Source organism: Carassius gibelio, chromosome B7 (assembly GCF_023724105.1).
Source record: "Carassius gibelio isolate Cgi1373 ecotype wild population from Czech Republic chromosome B7, carGib1.2-hapl.c, whole genome shotgun sequence".
NCBI lineage: Eukaryota > Metazoa > Chordata > Actinopteri > Cypriniformes > Cyprinidae > Carassius > Carassius gibelio.
Genome location: NC_068402.1, coordinates 34,441,395 through 34,461,273, shown reverse-complemented (window position 1 = coordinate 34,461,273; position 19,879 = coordinate 34,441,395). Strand labels below are relative to the sequence as shown.

Sequence of the window (19,879 nt, the reverse complement as noted above, 5' to 3'; positions counted from 1 at the left end):
AGTAAAATATTACTCCAGTTAAAGTAAAAGTACTCCCTTTTCAATTTTACTCAAGTGAAAGTACAAAAGTACTCAATTTTTTATGTACTTAAGTAAAAAAAGTACTGAAAGATAGATGTTTGAAATTTTATATAGGCTACCTAAGTTTTATACTAGCACATATTTTTTTTAAAAAATCCTACTGCTCAAAATACCTGTATTCATAAAGATTCTAAGAATCCTCTCAGAAAACTCTTAATTTAGCTTAAAAACTTTTACGTAGGAGTCTTAGTTTAAGAGCGATTCGGGACCGATCTGAGAGCAACTCTGAGTAAGGAAAAGACAAAAACTTTCATCTTAGTGAGGAGGCGGGGTTGACCCCATTGCTATGTATGACACAATCTTTTGAAGACTGTGATTGGTTGGTTGTCCAAGAAGGAAAAAAAGAGTGATTTTAAGTATAGGCTCTATTCTAATTCTCACTTTGAATTTACATGCATAATTTTTCCTATTTGACGGTTCTCTCACATACACACACACATACACATACACATTATGGGCCCTATTTTAACGATCTGAAACGCAAGTGTCAAAGCGCGAAGCGCAAGTAAGTTTGTGGGCGGGTCTCGGCGCTGTTGCTATTTTCCCGGCGGGATAAATGGCTCTTGCGCCCGGCGCAAATCTAAAATGGGTTGGTCTGAAGTAGCTTCATTATTCATAGGTGTGGTTTGGGCGTAACGTGAAATAAACCAATCCGAGCGTCATCCAACATTCCCTTTAAAAGCAGGTGCGCAAGTTCCATTATAGATTGCTATTATTATGGCGTATTTACCAGGCGCACGCCAGGAGCGGTTCACAGCCGAGGAGACTGATGTTCTTGTAAGAGCAGTGAAAGACAGAGAAGTTGTGTTGTATGGGGATGGGAGAAACCCACCCAAAATAGCGTCGGTTAAACAGGCGTGGGAGGAAATAGCCACAATTGTTTCATCGATTTTTTTTCCTGGTTCTTGACGGACAAACCAATTTGTCAGATGTCCTTATATACATATATGACCTCAAACAGGTCTGATCCTTAATTACTACAATTAGCCTGAATAATTTGTAAGCTAGATTTATGCCTATTTTTTCACATCTTCGTGGCACACCACAATGATTTCCGTCATCTCATGTGTTAATATTTTTTTTAAGTGTAACAATTTATGATTTACAAAAATAACTGTTGCATCTGTGTAGATTACATGAGCAAAGTGTATGCGCGTTGTGCACGCTATACATTATGGTCAAGCATGCGCCCTTAAAATAGCATAATGAACAATGCGCAACGCGCAACTGACTTTAGACTAGGTTTTTTCTGGTCAGTGGCGCAATTGTTTAATAGAACAGCAAAATAGCACCAGGGATTGTTTGCGCCGGAACACGCCTCCTTTTTTGCGCTGAACCGCCCAGGGAGCGCAAGTTCATTCACTAGTTTAGCGACGTGCCTCTGTGGAGGGAAAAGCGCGCTTTGCGCAGGTGCAAAATAGGAATGACACATGCGTCGGTGTACAAAGTCAATTGCGCTGGGTGCAAGATAGGGCCCCATAAGTGTGTATATAAATCCTTTTTTTATTTACCATGCTTGTAATTTCCTATAAGGTATTTGATTGGCCTAGAATGATAAAAATTGTTCCACTCTTTCTAATTACAGTGATTGCTGTCCTATTTAAGTGGCGGTTCGAATGTTGGTTTTAATGTATCAAACATGGAATCAAAACCAAGAATGGCGAAAAAGGCCAAACTGGACAGAGGAACAGTCTTTACCATTAGCCCAGTTAGTGGATGAACACAAGGCCATTCTTAAAGGAGAATTCGGGATGGGTGTCACAGCAAGAGACAAGAAGCAGACATGGGAGCGTATAGCACAAACTATTAACGGTTCATTCCCCCTGCCTGTGCGCACCTATAAGCCTGCTATATTCATAAATGCAGTTATTTGAGCCTGCAAGGTGGGAATGTCCAGTGGAAACGAAATGAACTGCGACACAATAAGATGTTCTGAAAGTGCTGTAATTGTTTGTGTGATCACTCTGCTTACAGAAGGTTGTGACAGACCCAAATCATCACTATTGCATTGTTGCATTTTATTGTTGCATTTTAATATCGTAATGTAGTGATTACTTTAATTTATATATTAAAATATAAATTATTATATAATCTATACCGTCTTATTAACTCACTGTCATCCATTGTCTGCAACACATTTCTTTTTCTTCTCCTCTGCTAAAGAAACTCTTAAGCCTCTTAAAAGTCCTCGTCTGTGCTCCTAACAAGTTTGACCTTAAGACCTCTTTTAAGGGTTAAGATGCTTTCTGAATTACTTTTTTCTTTACTAGGATTTTTTCTTTAATTTTAAGAGTGAACGCCCACATTTCTAAGAATTTTCTTAGAATTTTGTCACTAGGAGCTACTTTTTGCTGTCAGATTCTTCATGAATACGGGCCCAGGGATTTTTTCCAAAATAACCACTATATGGAGTCAAGATATATTTTTGTTGTTGATATGGACTTCATTGACGAGAGTAATATTCACTGTGAGGCTTACACTGTGATGTACCTGAGAGAAAACAGAGATGACCATCTGACTTTCACCAGTAAGAACAAAGTATTTTAAAGTTTGTTGTTTTACAGAACATCACAGTAATATATGACATGATAATAAGGCCTGAAGTTAGGAAGAACATTTTAAGGAAAATATAATTATATTTTCATAATGATTTTTTCCTTCTCAAATCTTGTCTGTGGTGTAAAAACACCCCTGGCCAAACGGGGTGCATCTCTTCCCCTCTTTGATAATTACTGTAGTTACCATGTTCTAAACATCACATCCTTTCTTTTGTCCCTAGATGTAAACTATATATAAATTTAAATTTAAAATATAGGTGGTTGAATAAAAATATTTGGACATTATTCATAAAAAGTTACCTTAAGTTAGCACCAGCAAGCTTGTTAGGTAGACAGTTAGCATCAGCAAACAATATTTACTTCTTTTCAGTACGGTTATGAATAAACATTCATGTCTGTCTACTTGTCTAGTTAATCCAAAGAATATAAATATGTATAACGTTACTGTTGATAAACAATATAAAAACAGACGTCACATAGGACATGGTAGCATTTTAATAAAACTGTTAATATTACAGCAGCGGGGAATTTGAACATGCACGAGTTATTTTATGTAATCCGTGTTAGTTTAATGTGTGTTTTTTTTTTACCTAAAACACAGAGACGCTGATTGAAATGTCTGCATCGTCTGCACTCGAGCATTTGAGTGGGCTTAAACAGATCACTCTTTACAGCGGGTTTAGTTCCCAAACAACTGACAATTTTGACCTAAATATGATTTTCAGTTACAATAATTAATCCTAAATTTCGACATTAATAACTTACTTTTAGCAACATCAGACGCACGCGCGCTCACAAGATCTCCCGGTTCTTACTTCTGGGGACTCGCACTGAACGGTTCATTTGAATCAGTGAGTGGTAGACTCCAGAACAGCTGCAATCGGATCATTCTAATTCGTAAACGAATCGTTTGGTGCGATTCGCGATCCGATTTAAAAGTTTATTTTGAAAAGACTCAGTTCGTTCATGATGAATCAGACACCGCTTCTGCGTGTCGGAGCACGTGATATAGGGAGTAACGATGTGTTTTATGAAATGTAGTGAAGTAAAAAGTACGATTTTATGCTTTGGAATGTAGTTAAGTAAAAGTAAAAGTTACTCAAAATAAAACAACTCCTGTAAAGTACAGATACGTGAAAAATGTACTTAAGTACAGTAACGAAGTAAAGCTACTCCGTTACTGTCCACCACTGCTAATTAGAAGTACAAAACAAGGATTTGTAAAGAAGAATGTTGGAGGATTTCAATATAAGCCAAGGGGAGACTGGTTTTCCTTTGCTAAAGTAATGAAACTTTGCTTTCTTTGCTCCTGTTAACAAACGTTGGTTTTCACGAGACTCACTGGCGTATGCACAACACTGACCTCATGCATCATTCCCCCAGAACTGTTTCCGTTTTACAACTGTGAGCACAAGCTAGATTAAAGTGATTATTACATTTTGAATATGGATATTTTTCTTTCAAAAATGCATTGATTTGCTTCAGAATGCGATTTTTATTAAACTTCTCATGAACCGATGCAGTGCAACACCTGCTGAGTTGCATCCAACAGCTTGAAAGATCAAAGACAATGTTTAAAATAACTCTGACTGGATTTGTATGAAAGAAGAAAGTCATATACACGTAAGATGACTTCGAGGTGAGTAATTTATGGGCTAAGTTTCATTTTTGGGTGAACTAACCCTTTAAATGAATACATTTTTAAAGATAAATAATTTTGTGACCCCTGGTCCTCTGGTTGAAAACCACTGCATTACTGTCACTGAAGCACATTTCCTACAGTATGTGAGTTAATTTCATTTAGGAGATAGATTAAATTATATTGAGACTGTAATTGTAAGCAGATAAATAACTACACAAAAAATTTTGTATAGTTTACTAAATTTTAAATCATTGCAAAATGTTTGGAATTTTAAAAAATATGTCAGTGTTTGTGTCAGTGCAGTTACATGTGTGTCATGCCATGCAATTACTTTGTTTTCATGATCTATCAATGGTATAATTTCTGAGTATTTCATTAAAGTATAAAATTTTAAGCACATAATTTTTGTCATTTAGAACTTACATTTTTGTTAGGAAAATTATGACATATCAGTGGCATCACACCTTGCAGTACATTTTTACTTTTTATCTTTGTCCTAAATTGTGTTGCCATCAATCAAAGTCATTGTCACAAGGAAATTAACATGTTCTTTTTACAATAAAGAGATTGGTAGCACATTATTTTACAGTCCTGTTCCGCATGTACATACTATGTACTTATTATAGTAATTACAATAACTATGTAATAACTAGGTACTAACCCTGAACCTACCCCTAAACCTAACCCTACCCCATGTAGTTACCTTGTGTTACCAGAACCAGAAGTGCAGCCAAGAGATCTAAAAAAGATTTTAATGTTTCATGCTTGAGTCCAAATGATCTTTTTAACAAATGCTAACAGAAACTAAGGTCAAGGTTAGAACATAGATTAAACAGAGATGCAAGCAAAATCTGTAATCACACATTCAGATAATTCTTTTTTTTTTATTAAAATCAGACAGCAGATGTAACATTATGATCTAACATGGGTCCAATCAGAGAGAGTGAATGTTGTTTCATTAAGTGATAGCACAGCCAGCTTCCACTTCATCTATTTAACCTCTGGACCCCTGTGGTATAGGATCTGCCCCGTCCCACGAGGGCAATAGATAATGAGAACATCCAAGGACAACAAAAAACAAGGCCAAGAAAAAGCCAGAAGAACACTATCAAACCAGCTACATTATTAGTCTAGTGTCAATTGCTCTGGCCTAAACAATGGCCTAACCTTGAGGCAGGCACGAAGGGGGACTTTACAGACCAACCTGGGACAGGGTGGAGGAACAGAGTGTACAGTAAGGAGGATGTTTGTTTCATTCTGCGTGCCACCACATGCTTCCCATTATTCCACTCCAAACACTCTTAACAAATAAGGTTACAAAAGGGGTTTCCAAAGCAATGCCATTAAAGAACCATTTTTTAGTGTAAAGAACCTTTTGTGCAATGGAAAGATTGCATCCATCTATGCCAACGAAGAACCTTTATAGTATATGTACTGCATATTTCTGTGGTGCTTTGGATCCAAGGGACGTTGCAAGAGGAGTTAACTGAACGTTTCCCTAATATTAACATATACCAACCTTTTCAGTTTACCCCAGACACAGAGACTAGAGGAAAGAATAAAAGCACCTCCTATCATCATAAGTGGATGAGGTTTGCCAAGTTTCCATGTTTCTGTTTATATTGGCCACTCATATCTGGCAAAAAAAAAAAAGAACGAAAGAAACACACAAATTTGAAATGTGTCTTCAGAATGTCCTCACCGTGGACCTGGTGTCTTTCAAGTTTTGTCAGCAAAATATTTTGTCAGGAGGTGTACTACACAGTACTAGAGATTATGCAAACAGGACAATAACATTTCAACTCAATGGAAATGCATATGCTAAACTGGTGCCAGAGAGTGAATGATTCGAAAAACTAAAGAATTTTGATTCTATGTCAGTGCACAGTTCTGGAGTCATTTGGGTGCCTTGGGTATCTGTGGAAAAAAGTATACACTTTCTTTTTAAGAGTACTTATTAGGCTACGGAAATATGGAAATTGAAAAAGAGTTAAAGTATTGTTTTAGACACTTTTTTTAAATTATATTAAATGCAGCTTGAGTGTTTTAGTAAGACTTCGGTACATCTTTTTGTGTAATTTCATAATTCTATGTGTACTGACAAGCATTTATGACAAACTAAAACATTTCTATTAAAACTTCTATAGCATGCATTTAAATTTGAAATGGTGAAGGTGCAATTCCGTAGATTTATATTCAAGCAGTTACAATTCTGAAAACATTACAACCATTTCTGTATGTAATGCTGCATATTTGTTTTTAGAACCGAAGGGGAAGTACATAAATTGCAACATGAAGTGTGAATTCACCTGAGATGACACTCGTGAGGAGCCTGCTCTAGCTCTCAGCTGGATCTCAGCAGTGAGGACAGAAACAAGTCTGTGTCTGCCGTGTTTACCAGCAGCTTCACAGGACGGTGGAGCAGGGGAAGACACAGACACTGGGCTCAGATGAAAGCAGGCCTCAGCGCAGTGAGGAATTCATGCAGTTTGCACAAGCATGGCCACTGCACTGACACAAACACAAAGCCATCCAACCCTTGCTGAAAGAGTGACAATCCACATTTAAATCACATTTAACAATGCAACACATACGCTTTTCAATGCAATAGAGAAAATCATCTAAGAGACCCACATTATCAGCTATTACAAAGATGCAACCACATCGTAGCTGCAAGCAAAACTACCCGGTAAAGGTTTAAATGCCTGACATGGCATTATATTCGCAGTACAAAAATGTGAGAAATCACAATTGATGAGTGTTTACAAATGCAACGTTTAAGTGTTTTTAGCTATACCTGTGTGGTTTCCTGTTTACACCTGTATTTTATGATTACCACCTGTAATCCAATTACAAAACAATTATTGTTTATAATAGGTGTTAAAGGGTTAGTTCACCCAATAATCAAAATTATGTAATTAATAACTTACCCTCATGCTGTTCCAAACCCGTAAGACCTCCGTTTATCTTCGCAACACAGTTTAAGATATTTTAGATTTAGTCTGAGAGCTCTCAGTCTATGCATTTAAGCTGTGTGTACGGTATACTGTCCATGTCCAGAAAGGTAAGAAAAACATCATCAAAGTAGTCCATGCGACATCAGAGGGTCAGTTAAAAAATTTTGAAGCATCGAAAAGAAATTTTGGTCCAAAAATAGAAAAAATTATGACTTTATTCAGCATTGTCTTCTCTTCCGTGTCTGTTGTGAGAGAGTTCAAAACAAAGCAGTTTGTGATATCTGGTTCACGAACGAATCACTCGATGTAACTGGATCTTTTTGACCCATTTCACCAAATCGAACTGAATCGTTTTAAATGGTTCGCGTCTCCAATACGCATTAATCCACAAATGACTTAAGCTGTTAATTTTTTAATGTGGCTAACATTCCCTCTGAGTTCAAACAAACCTATATCCCGGAGTAATTAATTTACTCAAACAGTACACTGACTGAACTGCTGTGAAGAGAGAACTGAAGATGAACACCGAGCCGAGCCAGATAACGAACAATAGACTGACTCTTTCACAAGTAAAGAACTGGTTGCATCGGTTTTCGGATCACCAGTAGTTCTTTCGGACAGTTCGATTCAATAAACCGTTTGAAGAAAACGGTTCACCAGTTCGCGCTCGACGTAATGGCGTCATTGCCGATGATTGCCCTTGAGTCAAGACTTCGGTTTACCTGGGCTCATAACATTAGCACAGAATCAGTTCAGAATCAATCACCAAAAGAATCAGTTCGGTTCAGACACTCTGTGTGTCAGTCTGCTTCACGCTGAATCACATATGCGCAGTATCATTAGCTCCTCGGTCCTCAAATCAGATGCAGACCGTTTTCTTCAACCGGTTAATTGAATCGAACTGTCCGAGAGAACTACTGGTGATAGTATATTAGTGGTGGGCCATTATCGGCATTAACGTGGTGCGTTAACGTGAGACTCTTATCGGGCGATAAAAAAAAAATATTGCCATTAATCCATTCTCAAAATTGGGTAGGGAGCTGGGTCTATACTAAGCAAGCTATGATATTTTATCATAGCATTATCCCCTTGATATTTTTGCGCGGATGTATACCTAGCCGAATCTTAATACCTGTGTGTATGACTACTGTGAAATAAATGACCACATCAAACGTGACGTGCTAACATGGATGCAGCTAAGATGCCGCCGGGTTTGCTTCAGGGAATTTATTTTTTGAAGAAGCTTCCCAATGGAAACCTCGAAAAGACGCATGCATGTTTCACATATACGCCGTCTGCAGTATGTATGCAGTCCGTGTGTGTTACGTATGTGGTGCTGAAGCAGCACGAACTCTATGTATTTTCACACAGGACGCGTTTGCAGTCCGCTACTCGGTACTTAAGCGATCGCTGCACTGCTGCACACGCAACGCTCCTGGAACACAACTGGAATCCGTTAACAGGGGTGCCTAAAAAAAATATGCAATGGAGGTCAAGACCAAATTCGGATCATCATGTAATACCATGATTTCTTCATGTAATACCTTGACATTGTTTGTTTTGTCATTGTTGTTGTTTTAAATAAAGAGTACTGTTTGTTAACTGTTTATCATGTTTTAGAACTAGAAGTAATAAAACATTTTAAGAAGTTTTCATTTTAACTTGTATTTTGGCTTTGTGAGTTTTGTATTGTGAGATCAGGATCACATACAGAAACAAATCATAACATGGAACAATATCTCTCTGTAAGTTACTTCTGAAAGCATGTAGGGCAGGGATAGGCAACTCTGGTCCTGGACGGCCACTGTCCTGCAGAGTTTAGCACCAACCCTAATTAAACACACCTGAACAAAGGCAATCAGTGTTTTCGGGATTACTAGATAGATACAGGCAGGTGAGTTTTTATGAGGGCTGAAGCTAATCTCTGCAGGATAGTGGCCCTCCAGGACCGGAGTTGCCTATCCCTGATGTAGAGCAATGGAGAAAATTTTTTTTTAGAGTGAGGTCCAAAAACACACAGACAGAAACTAGGGACCTATAAACAGTGCAGATTTTTACATATATCTTCATTTAGATTTCAAAAAACCTAAAACTGGAGTTTTGACTTTATTTTCCACCTCAAAAAAGTTCCCAGATATTCGTTGTGTCCTCAGATTTATGGAGCCCACTGTTCTTCCCTGTCATCTTGTAAGAGAGAGTCCTCAGCTCTGTGCGTTTGTCCTTTGGACTCAGACTAAATCCACACCTTGAGAACTTTAATAACATAAGAGGATTCGGCTGGCAATCTAATGAAGGCTGTAGAGTGTCAGCTGATTCATTAGACATGGACAATGAGAACAGCAATGCAACTGGGCAAGAGTTGAGGTTAGCAGAAAAATGAAACAAAAGCATCTCACAATCTCTAATAAACTGACACAGGTTTGAAAAAACACAACAAACTGTTTTAAGTTAAAGGGATAGTTCAGCCAAAAATGAAAATGCTCTCATCGCTTACCTCCAAACTTACATGAATTTCTTTATTCTGTGAAACATATACTTTGAGAAGTTTGGAACAATATGAAAGAGAAAAAATGATGACAGATTTTTATGTTTATTTGAACTATCCCTTAAAGCTAAGTTAAGCTAGATTTGCAAGCAAATTGAAAATCACTTCATGTTGCTGAAAGATTTTACATTCCCAAAAATACAAGCATGAATTTCCCTTAGTGCTGAAAGTCACAACCTAAATCATAGCACAATTTAATAACTTTGCATTTTATCCAAATCAACTTGCAAATGAGAATAATACAATCAAATTATACGTTTAGAGAAGAAAACAGCAGTCAAGTGCTTGAGAACAATTAAATGCTAGAGCACACAGTAAGTGGAGAACAGCAGGAAAAATAACCAATTGAAAAAACAAGTTCATTATGTACAGCTATATGTTAAAAGTGGGACTGAATTTTTATCAAATGCTGCGTTTTCACAAGGTCTCTGCCTGTTAATCTTGACAATTTCTTGGATATTTTTGAATTAAATCTTAATGCAGCAGCAAATGTCCCACAAGTTGGACTCATTTAAAAAAATGACTATTGATAAAATAAAAAAAGCACAAACACTGGATTAATAAACAGGCCTATGCAAGCAAAGTTACATACTAAGTTTAAATTAAGTCAAATAAATAAAGGCATGCTGACACTATGGGAATATTATGGGTTATTTCCCTACTACAGAAATTTTAACCGTGCACTGCAGTCATGATGTATTTCTGTGAAGTTAGCATCACCCTCGTTCACTTCACAAAAAAACGCAATAGGATTTTGGATTATTGTAGAAAATAAGCTCTGTGATCAACAAACATTTATTATTTCTTACACATTTTGTTCATTATGATAATCTTCACAAAGGAGCACAACCCTTTATGAATTCTGAAGCCTAAATACAATTCCCATAAGTAAAAAGCTAAACATCTTCTATGAACAAACGACACAACAATCACATCACTATCATTAAGTTTACCAGCAAAAAACGTTTTCTGTTAAAAGTTGAGTTTGAATAGTTTGCAAGAGTGTGATTACAATCAAAATGAGGTTGTGAATTCTCAAAATGATTTAAATATCAAAAGGGGGTGTTACTGATTTATTTTATGTCATTGAATAAATGTAAAAAAATATATTTTGAGCTTGTGATGACCACCACACTGTCCAGCGGGTCAAAGGGGCGGATGAAACGCTTCTGGGTTTAAGAAGAAAGTCGATCCTGTAACCTGCGTGTTTTCTTGCATTGTCTACTCCTTGAATCTTTGATTAACTTCCAGCATATTTAACACACAGTTTGTGTCTGGGTCACGGCAGCATAGACAAGAGATCAGAGTTCAAAAGCTTCAGGCACTTTTCATATATGCCTGATACAAAATGTGAAAAGATCAAAAGAAAGTCACTTATCCAATGTTCAGGCTTGCTACATATGTTATATGTGTTTCATGGTTACACAATACTGCCCAGAGAGGTGCCACAACAATTCAGTTATTGAACGTATCATCAGTTCAATCCCAAACATATCTCTATATTTAGGTCTTTAGAAATATAGGCTAAACCCTTTGTATTTTAGGATGGTTTCATATGGTCTTGAAAATGGTAAATTAATTAATATTTTAAATATACACCTGGAAAAAATGAGAGTGCACACATTGTATTTTCTTATATATATAGTCTGAGATCAAGGTTTTTGGAGTTGCAACACATTTTACACCATTAATTAACACTGCCTTGTCATTAACATCAAATTAGCTGTTCATTTGTTTTATAAGAATTGTTTTCAAGTTCTATATGTATATGAAGTGCATCAATGGATTTGATAATGAAGTAACAGATTAATCAATTCATCAATAAGGCGTTTTCCTTTTAAAACAATCCCTTCTCACCAATGGAAATAACGGTTTGTTAAACTTAAGAGCATCTTCATGATGGATTTGTTTATTACAAACACACAGCTTTTCACTTGACAAGACTGGAGTGGTGTGGATTAATGTGATGTTTTTATCAGCTGTTTGGACTCTCATTCTGACGGCACCCATTCACTGCAGAGCTTCCATTGGTGAGCAACTGATATGATGTTAAATTTCTCCAAATCTGTTATGATGACAAAACAAACTCATCTTCATCGAGGATGGGCTGAAGGAGAATATATTTCAGTAACTTTCCATTTTTGGATGAACTGATGACCTTTCGTGCAGAGCTATTTTCCAACAAGTGTAAACAATGTGTATAAAACCAACCAAAAGAAAATCAGCTTCTTAACAGATAAGCTCAATTTAGCTCACACATCGACCAATATAGGTCGGTAACACTTATGAGTAAAAAAAAAAAAAAAAATGGACTGGCTCTGGAGAATATAATCATGAAAATAAATAACCAATAAGTAAAATATTAGAAAACAAGCTCTGTCTCAAAACAATTTACTCTCTTCTCTCAATACAGACAAGTGCATTAAATTGAACGTTATAAGTGACTCATTTATTTTCTTACTTTATTACTACTTTACTACTAAGTACAAAAAACAAAAATAAATCTTCTTTTGTTTTCACCAGAAGAAAAAAACTCATACAGGTTCGAAACAAACTTGAGGATGATGAATTGACAAAATATTCATTTTTGGCTGAACTATCCCTTCTTGAACGCACCTCGGACAACTCAAAATGCTGTCTGTGAACATCTACCAGTCAGAAATAAGCCGGTTCGTCGACTGGTGTGATAAAAATGATTTCATAATAAATATAAAGAAAATGGAGGAGATTATATTCGATCCAAAATGTATAGGTGACTTGTAAGAAACTTACAAGTATTTGGTTGTTTAAATAGACAGCTCACTTACTTGGGGAACTCACACGAAATGGGTTTGTACTCAGCTGCATCAGAGACTGTACTTATTACGTAGATAACGTTTTTACAGGGTTAAAGGTACAGGTTGTAGGACCTGCCACTTGGGGGGCGCAGTACCAAAACAATAACAATCGTGTGGCTGTATGACGCTAAGAAGGAGTATGGAATGATGGGATTTGTTGTCTTCTACCCAACCGCTGAGGGCCATCAATCAGACGGAAAGATAAATCATGGATTTAACGCGAGTTCAACAATTTGCGCGAGTTGATTACATACAAAGTCAATGCAAAGACGCGATCAGACGCATCCTCGCATGGGTCTAGAGATGCGATGCCCCGCATTTGGTGTGTATTCCCCATAATACTAATCTTGTTGATCGTTATAATAGTTATAATGAGCAAGACACTTAACCCCTAGTTGCTTCAGAGGCGTGCAACCTCTGACATATATAGCAATCATAAGTTGCTTTGGATAAAAGCGTCAGCTAAATGAATAAATCTCACTTGTCAACTCACCTGTCGAGTAAAACACAAGCGAGATCGGCATCTCTTTCTAGTTGAAGTTTGTTGCAAAGCTGTCTCCATCTAGAAATCTAGTGGTTTGCTGGACGCTAGACACTATTTCTGCATTTGTCCACACACTGTTGTCATGTGGTTTCCATGTCATTAAAGGTGGTCACAAAGGGTAATTAACGTCATCGACAAGCGAATGCACTGCCCCGTGTCACTGTTTAGAATGGGAGTTGAAAACATTAGAGATATTGTTAGTAATCAGCTGGATAAAATATATAACACTAGCCCAGTGGGTTTTGGATATCTTACTGCAAATATCTTACAAATTGTACCTTAAATAAGAAAATCATGATGTTGTTCTACAAAGCTGTTTTAGAAAGCATAGTTAGGTATGGTGTTACAGTATGGTTTGGAACTATACAGTTTAAATCTAAATTAGCACACCTGGTGTTGACAGCACTAAAAACTGATGGACATGAAGAATACTAGAATCTTCAACATTTATATGAGAATTGCATTCTGAATCAGGTACAGAAACTTTTTGTATTCACAGTATGAAATGCTCCCCTCCGGTAGAAGATATAGAGTCCCAATGTGCAAACTTAATAGGTATAAGAATTCCTTTGTGCCTGTATCTGTATAATTAATTATCTCATTAATTCAAGGACAATAAAATATACTACTACTACTACTACTACTACGGTACTATCTCTAATGAGGTTTTGGACCAGAGATACAGTTGAAAAAACAAATGAAGCGTTTTTGTCATTCCAAACATATCTGCTCCAAATACTGAAAAAAATAAATGTAAAAATTGAATCCAGTTCCTTTAATAAATTGTTCTGAAGTGTAAGTGGGACCTTTTTTGTTGTTGTTGTTTCAAAAAATGTATTCATCTCAGACTCTAAAATAGCTTTTAGCTATAACTTTTGTGGTATTTTTATTTTAAATCCTTATCCAGTCGTCATAAGCGAATAGCAAGGCTATTATCATTAACTTTAATCATTATCATTAACATTATCATTAATTACTTAACATAAATTAACACCTGAAAAATGAAATCTTTAAAATATATTTAAAAACAATCTTTTGTCAATGCAACATATCTCATTTTCGCTTAAATTAAGTATGAAAACTAAATAAACTAAAACTTATAAAATTAGATACAACTATAGACAATTTTTTTTTATTTTTTATTTGAGTTATTTTATAATAGTCGAAGTGTGACAAATATATTTTTGAAAAGAGAAATGTTCAAATGTAATATCTCCAAATACTTCATGGTATTTTGAGATTGATTATAACGTGACTTTACTGGACACATCTAGAGAAGCTTACAGTCTATGTCACTGACTCTATAGCACATACGAGGGGAACGCAGGGCACTAATGCTGTGAATGAAAACAGGATTTGCCTCTATAGAAAACAGTGATCAGCTGCATGGAATTAATCAGACTCTTGGCTGGAGTTCAATCCCACATCACACAGCCTCTCAAGCTGGACAATGTGTTTTCAAAGCAGTTCCCCTCAGCTCATACCAAACAACAGCTCGCTAAAAATAAATTCACCAGCCACTTCTCCAGGGCGTTTTGCCATCCTTCTGGAAATGCACAGCCATATGCTTAGCTGCCTCTCATCCTCACTGTCATCCCCGTGACATGACACACAAGTTCATTAGCCAGTTTACACAGCAGGGACGCGGGAGGGGAAACAACAATGTGAAAAGGTCAACTGCATATGTCAGAGAGTGACAGGAATACTGAAAGAGCGAAGACGTGAAATAAAGAAACACAACTGGCCCTGGTCCATGAGAAAAGGCCTAATCCACAACTTTAAATAAGCTCATTAGACAGAGGCCTGTTTCCCAAAGCCCCAAACTCTCACGCAGTACTGCTATACATCATCATTTCTCTTTTTCACTTTCTAATGCTTGTACAATTACTCTACAAGCAGTTTCATAACCTTATAATAACTGAGAGACTAATAATGGAATAATTCATGTCACATTAAATAACTGCTTAGGAAGGTGATTACGATGATCTCTGGTGTTGTCAAAAGACCCAGGACTTCGGTACCAAGTCGGTACTAAAATAAATGAAAATGAAAAGTCAACCCGGTTCTTGACGCATACAGCCCTATGAATTCCGCGAAGCAGAAAACGCGGACAAAATCTCAAAATCTAGTCATATATATATATATATAAATAGTCATATTAATATGAACAGTCACGGAATTTATCAAAGTTGGCATAAATTAATCAAATCAAATCTCAATTTACCAGTATGTGTAAATGTTAAGCCGCAAAAGCTGGTTGAAATATCTCTGTGTGACTGACTGAATGAAGCAGGTGACGCTTGCAGTATTTTCAGCATCTGCCGTCTCAATGAGGACATAAATACATAAACAACATCACCGGAACTGTTCTGAGTCACTTCACAAGCATTTTACCGTTTCATTTGAGTACAACCAGTGTCAATTTAAATGTATTAACGGCAACCCGCCAATATAAAAGTTCATTTTTACATAAAGGCATTGTGCAATAAATATTACTATTATTTAGTAGAATGTAATGTTATACTGCTACTACTGTTGAAAAAAATTTATAAAACTTTATTTTTTTAAGAAATAAATCACACAATATTTCTTCCATGTTTTAATTTTAATAGTAAATGCGATTTATTTACCAAAGAATAAAATGTGTTTAAATTTCATTAATTAAAAGACGAATTAAATTTGGGTGAAACTTGTTTACTGTTTTTCATAATTATATTACTTATAGAAAAACTTTAAACACAATTGTTAATAAGTATAAAGAATGGCATTGGTTTTATTTTTAGTGATAAAAAGTGATTGTTTATTTGTGGTTGTTTATTTAATAGTGGTTGTTTATTTAATACTCTAGGCCAGAGGTCTCCAAACACATTCAGGCTAAAGACCTTTTTCTTGGCTAGAGAGACGCAACAGGTGTTTCATATTATATCAAATGGAGTGTTGTATTCACATATTTGTTATGATGCCATTTGCCAATATTGATGTACAGAGTCAAATGCACTACATACTACACTTTCATCTGAATAAATACATTTTATTGACAAGGGAGCTGAGCTTGAGCTTCCTGACTTTTGTTGAAGTATTGACTTCCTGTAGAATAAAGATACATTATCTGCATAACTGCAAGACATTCATTCAGAAAAATGGGTAACACATCATTAATTGGACAACTGAAATCAATGTCTAAGTGTCAAGAATGTCATGCTTTGACTATGAAACAAAATCAATAACAACAGCAGCAGCAGCGGCCAGCAGACGATCGCCAAGAATTGCAAATGAGATTAGGTTGTGTCTTACGTAACATTTGCGACTAAAGCCCAGATTCAGGATACTACACTACACACCTAGCAGTAACACTCGTCATTGACCAAAACATATAAAGAGATGAGAATCTACATCAAATCACCGCACAGATTACAATCTAAGACTGTGGCCTCTCTCTAAGGCTGACATGTCCAACACAAACCACATAAAGATCATCTAATGCGCAGGAAATTAAACATGCACCAACAGAGGATCTCAGAGAGAGGGGTGTATTTCACGAGAAAGCTGCCCATAATAACTCTCTAAGTATGAGAGCCACCGCAGCGAGGGCTCAACAAGTTTGTGTTCATAGAAAGTGCTGCTCTTTAATATTGTTCAGGCCAGTGCTCTGATTGTGAACTTAAAGCTAAAACTATTCAAATTAGATTTAAAAAAAAAAAAAACTATTTCAGTTCAGTGAAATAAAGATGAGATAAATAATATTACATGAAAAACACTTAAATGAAAATAAGAAATAACTGAGATTAATAAGATGAAGTGCCAATATTACTTAAAGTAAAACAGAAATAAAAACTGAAATATACAACAACAACAAAAAAACTTAAATAAAAATAAAAATATTATATAAAATGAAAGCTTAATATTAATACTAAGAAATAAGAAATTATTTAAACAAAAAAAAAAAGAATATAAATATTCACTTAGTTAAAAAAAAAAAGTTTTTTCCCCCAGTAAAACGTTCTTAAAATCAGTTTTTTTTTCTTCTTAGTGAAAAGAACATTTTAATAGTTTAAAGAACCATTTCCCACTATAAAGAACCTGCACTGGAAAGATTTCATGAATGTTAAAAGGCTCTTCATGAAACCGTCAATGGCAATAAAGAACATTCACTTTCACAAGCATTGGCTTTTCTCATAAACACCTTCAAAAAAGTCATATTCACTCCCTTTAGACATTTCTTTTTCAGCTTTCTTCAACCATTGTATATAAATCTCTGTGAAACAACACAAGTTCTCTGATGTGAAAGTTCATTTCCCTGTAGCCGAAGGAGACACAACATGCACTGAAACATGGAGGACAGTAAAACACAATGAGGATGAAAGTTTGTTCTCACAGAAAAGACTGATTACATATTCTCCACAATTATACTGTCTTATTCCACAGTGTTTGGCACACAGCAGATGGCTCCATGTATAATGTGTTAAATGGATGTCAAACTCCATCAGGAGGTCCATTAACCATGTCTGAATGTCTAATGAAGTTAAATATCACACAGAACCATTCATCCCATCAGAGATATTTATACACCAGATAAAGAGTGCTATGCTGATGTAGGTTACAATACACACACACACCGCCCCCTTAAACAATATGTGTGTATCATCTCACACAAGATCATTTATTTGGTCAACATTAAAACAATTAGTCACTATGTAAACTAACAACAAAACTGCTTGACAGTGCAGATGAGCATCACCATAGACTGTGCATTACCATAGACTGTATAAAGTGCATTACACAAGACGATCGGGCTGCGTCCCAACTTCTAGTGAGCACTACCTAGGCAGCATTTTTGTCTAGGTGGGCAGCGCACTTGGTTTTGGAACACAGCCTGCGCGTGCACGGAGCAGCATAAGTCCAGAATGAGTACAGTGTTGGAAAAGTGAGCAGAAAGTGAGTTACCTTTGGAGTAGAGGGAATTGGGCGAATCGAGGTCGACATCCGCGCTGAAGAGCGAGGTGAAATCAGAGGGCATCGCAGTGCTTCCGATCCAACAAGAAAAGACTCGGACTTGCTCTTCAAGTGCAGCTTCTAACAAACTGTCATGGTTTAGTTTGGCCGAAACGAAAAATCAAAACAAACGAAAGTCATGTGCAGAGAAAACAGGCAGTGACACTTCTGAATATCATAAATAAAGGGTTTGCGTCGCTCCGCGCTCTTCGTAGTGTGTGCAGGTGTGTGTGTGTGTGTGTGTGTGTGTGTGTGTGTGTGTAAACACTCCGCCAGCGAGCGCGAGTTTGTCTGTTTCCTCTGTGGCCCCGCCCACTCCACGCGTCATCGCTTCACAATCACAACACTGAGCTTACTCTGTCAAAATATATGGATGATATTAATGAAAACACTCCGTTTGTTTACATCAACCAGAGTCCAAGAGAAAACTAGTTTTGGTTGGGATTTGACCTCAAGAGATTTTTTTATATATTTTAAATAAAAAAGCATATATGTTAACTTTATGCTGAATCTTATTATTTTATTTGATAAACTCCATAGGCTAATCATATTTCAATTCATTATTCAATTTGCCAAAGAGTTAAAGTTAACTGGAATATTGACGTTTTTTCCGCCTATTCTTGTCAAATTATATTTTTGTATATTTATATGCTATCTGAAATGTAAATTGTAAACCCGATTTTTATTTATTTAATTATTTATTATGATGTATTTTTATAATTGTATATGTTTCTGTTTTGTTGTAGTTTCTAATTAAAAAATAGATAAAAACACTGAGGGTTAATTAGGCTGAATTCAATCTTAGTTAATATAACACAGATCACTTTACCTGCCACAATAAGTTTTTGAATAATAAAAAATAATAAATTCAGAAATATGTCGGAAAGAATTCTTGGGGTATTCTCCTGTCCAAAAAAAAAAAGCTGTTTAAATGTCTTTTTACATTAGGCTATATACTGTGATCCAGTAAACTATAAACATGCAATGTTCAGTGACAGTATTTCACCTAGGGGCTATTTTTGGCATCACTGTAAGGATGTAGTTACCTACTTATTTTGTAATAGTGTTGACTTCAAAGTGATTTGGGCTAACTTTTCAAAATTTTTAAAAACATTATTTATCATCAAACGTCTGCACGAATAAAGTTGTAAATAAATAATAATAATAACTGAGGGGCTTACATGCAACCATTACAAAAAAGTTAAAATGGTCATTGCTCCAGAAGTAAGCACGATGCATTAAGATCCAGGGATGTTTTTTTTTTTCATTCTTGTTTCATTTTTAATTTCTTTCATTTAGTACTGCTCTTCAGAAGCTACAGAAGATGTTTCCAGAAGACAAAATAAATTCATTTTACCCTGATCTTCAAAGGATCTTCTCCAGGCTCTTCATGCATCGTTTTTTCTTCTGGAGCATCAGTGACCATTTCAACCTTTTGAAAGAGTTGCATGTAATAAGTCTCTCAGTTGTCCCCAGTGAGAAAAGACTGATCTCAAAATCATACATTCTATATGAGTGGAAGATGTTTATAGGATCTTTGTTAGACAACAAACCTGTGTGCTTGTGTTTAACAAAGCCATCAGTGTCTAGGAGTCACGCCATCATGTCAGAGCTGTTCCTGGGAAAAATTAAGCCATTATTGTCTAGAGACCACGCGAGCGAGCTGTGAGGAGCGTTTGACACCGACACATGATTCATATTCAGCATAGACTCACTATTGTCC

At 36.1% G+C, this 19,879-nt stretch overlaps 1 protein-coding gene across 3 annotated transcripts in view; it reads right to left on the bottom strand.

Moving 5' to 3' along the window:
• The window catches only part of LOC127962475 (nuclear factor of activated T-cells 5-like), a 48,702-nt gene extending 30,318 nt beyond the window's left edge, over window positions 1-18,384 (bottom strand). For all 3 annotated transcript variants that reach the window (XM_052562052.1, XM_052562053.1, XM_052562054.1), the window contains exon 1: window positions 18,109-18,384. In XM_052562052.1, coding sequence (XP_052418012.1) covers window positions 18,109-18,181 — 73 coding nt within the window. In that variant the 5' untranslated portion in view covers window positions 18,182-18,384. The remainder of the gene's footprint in view (window positions 1-18,108) is intronic.
• Window positions 18,385-19,879: the final 1,495 nt, after the last annotated feature.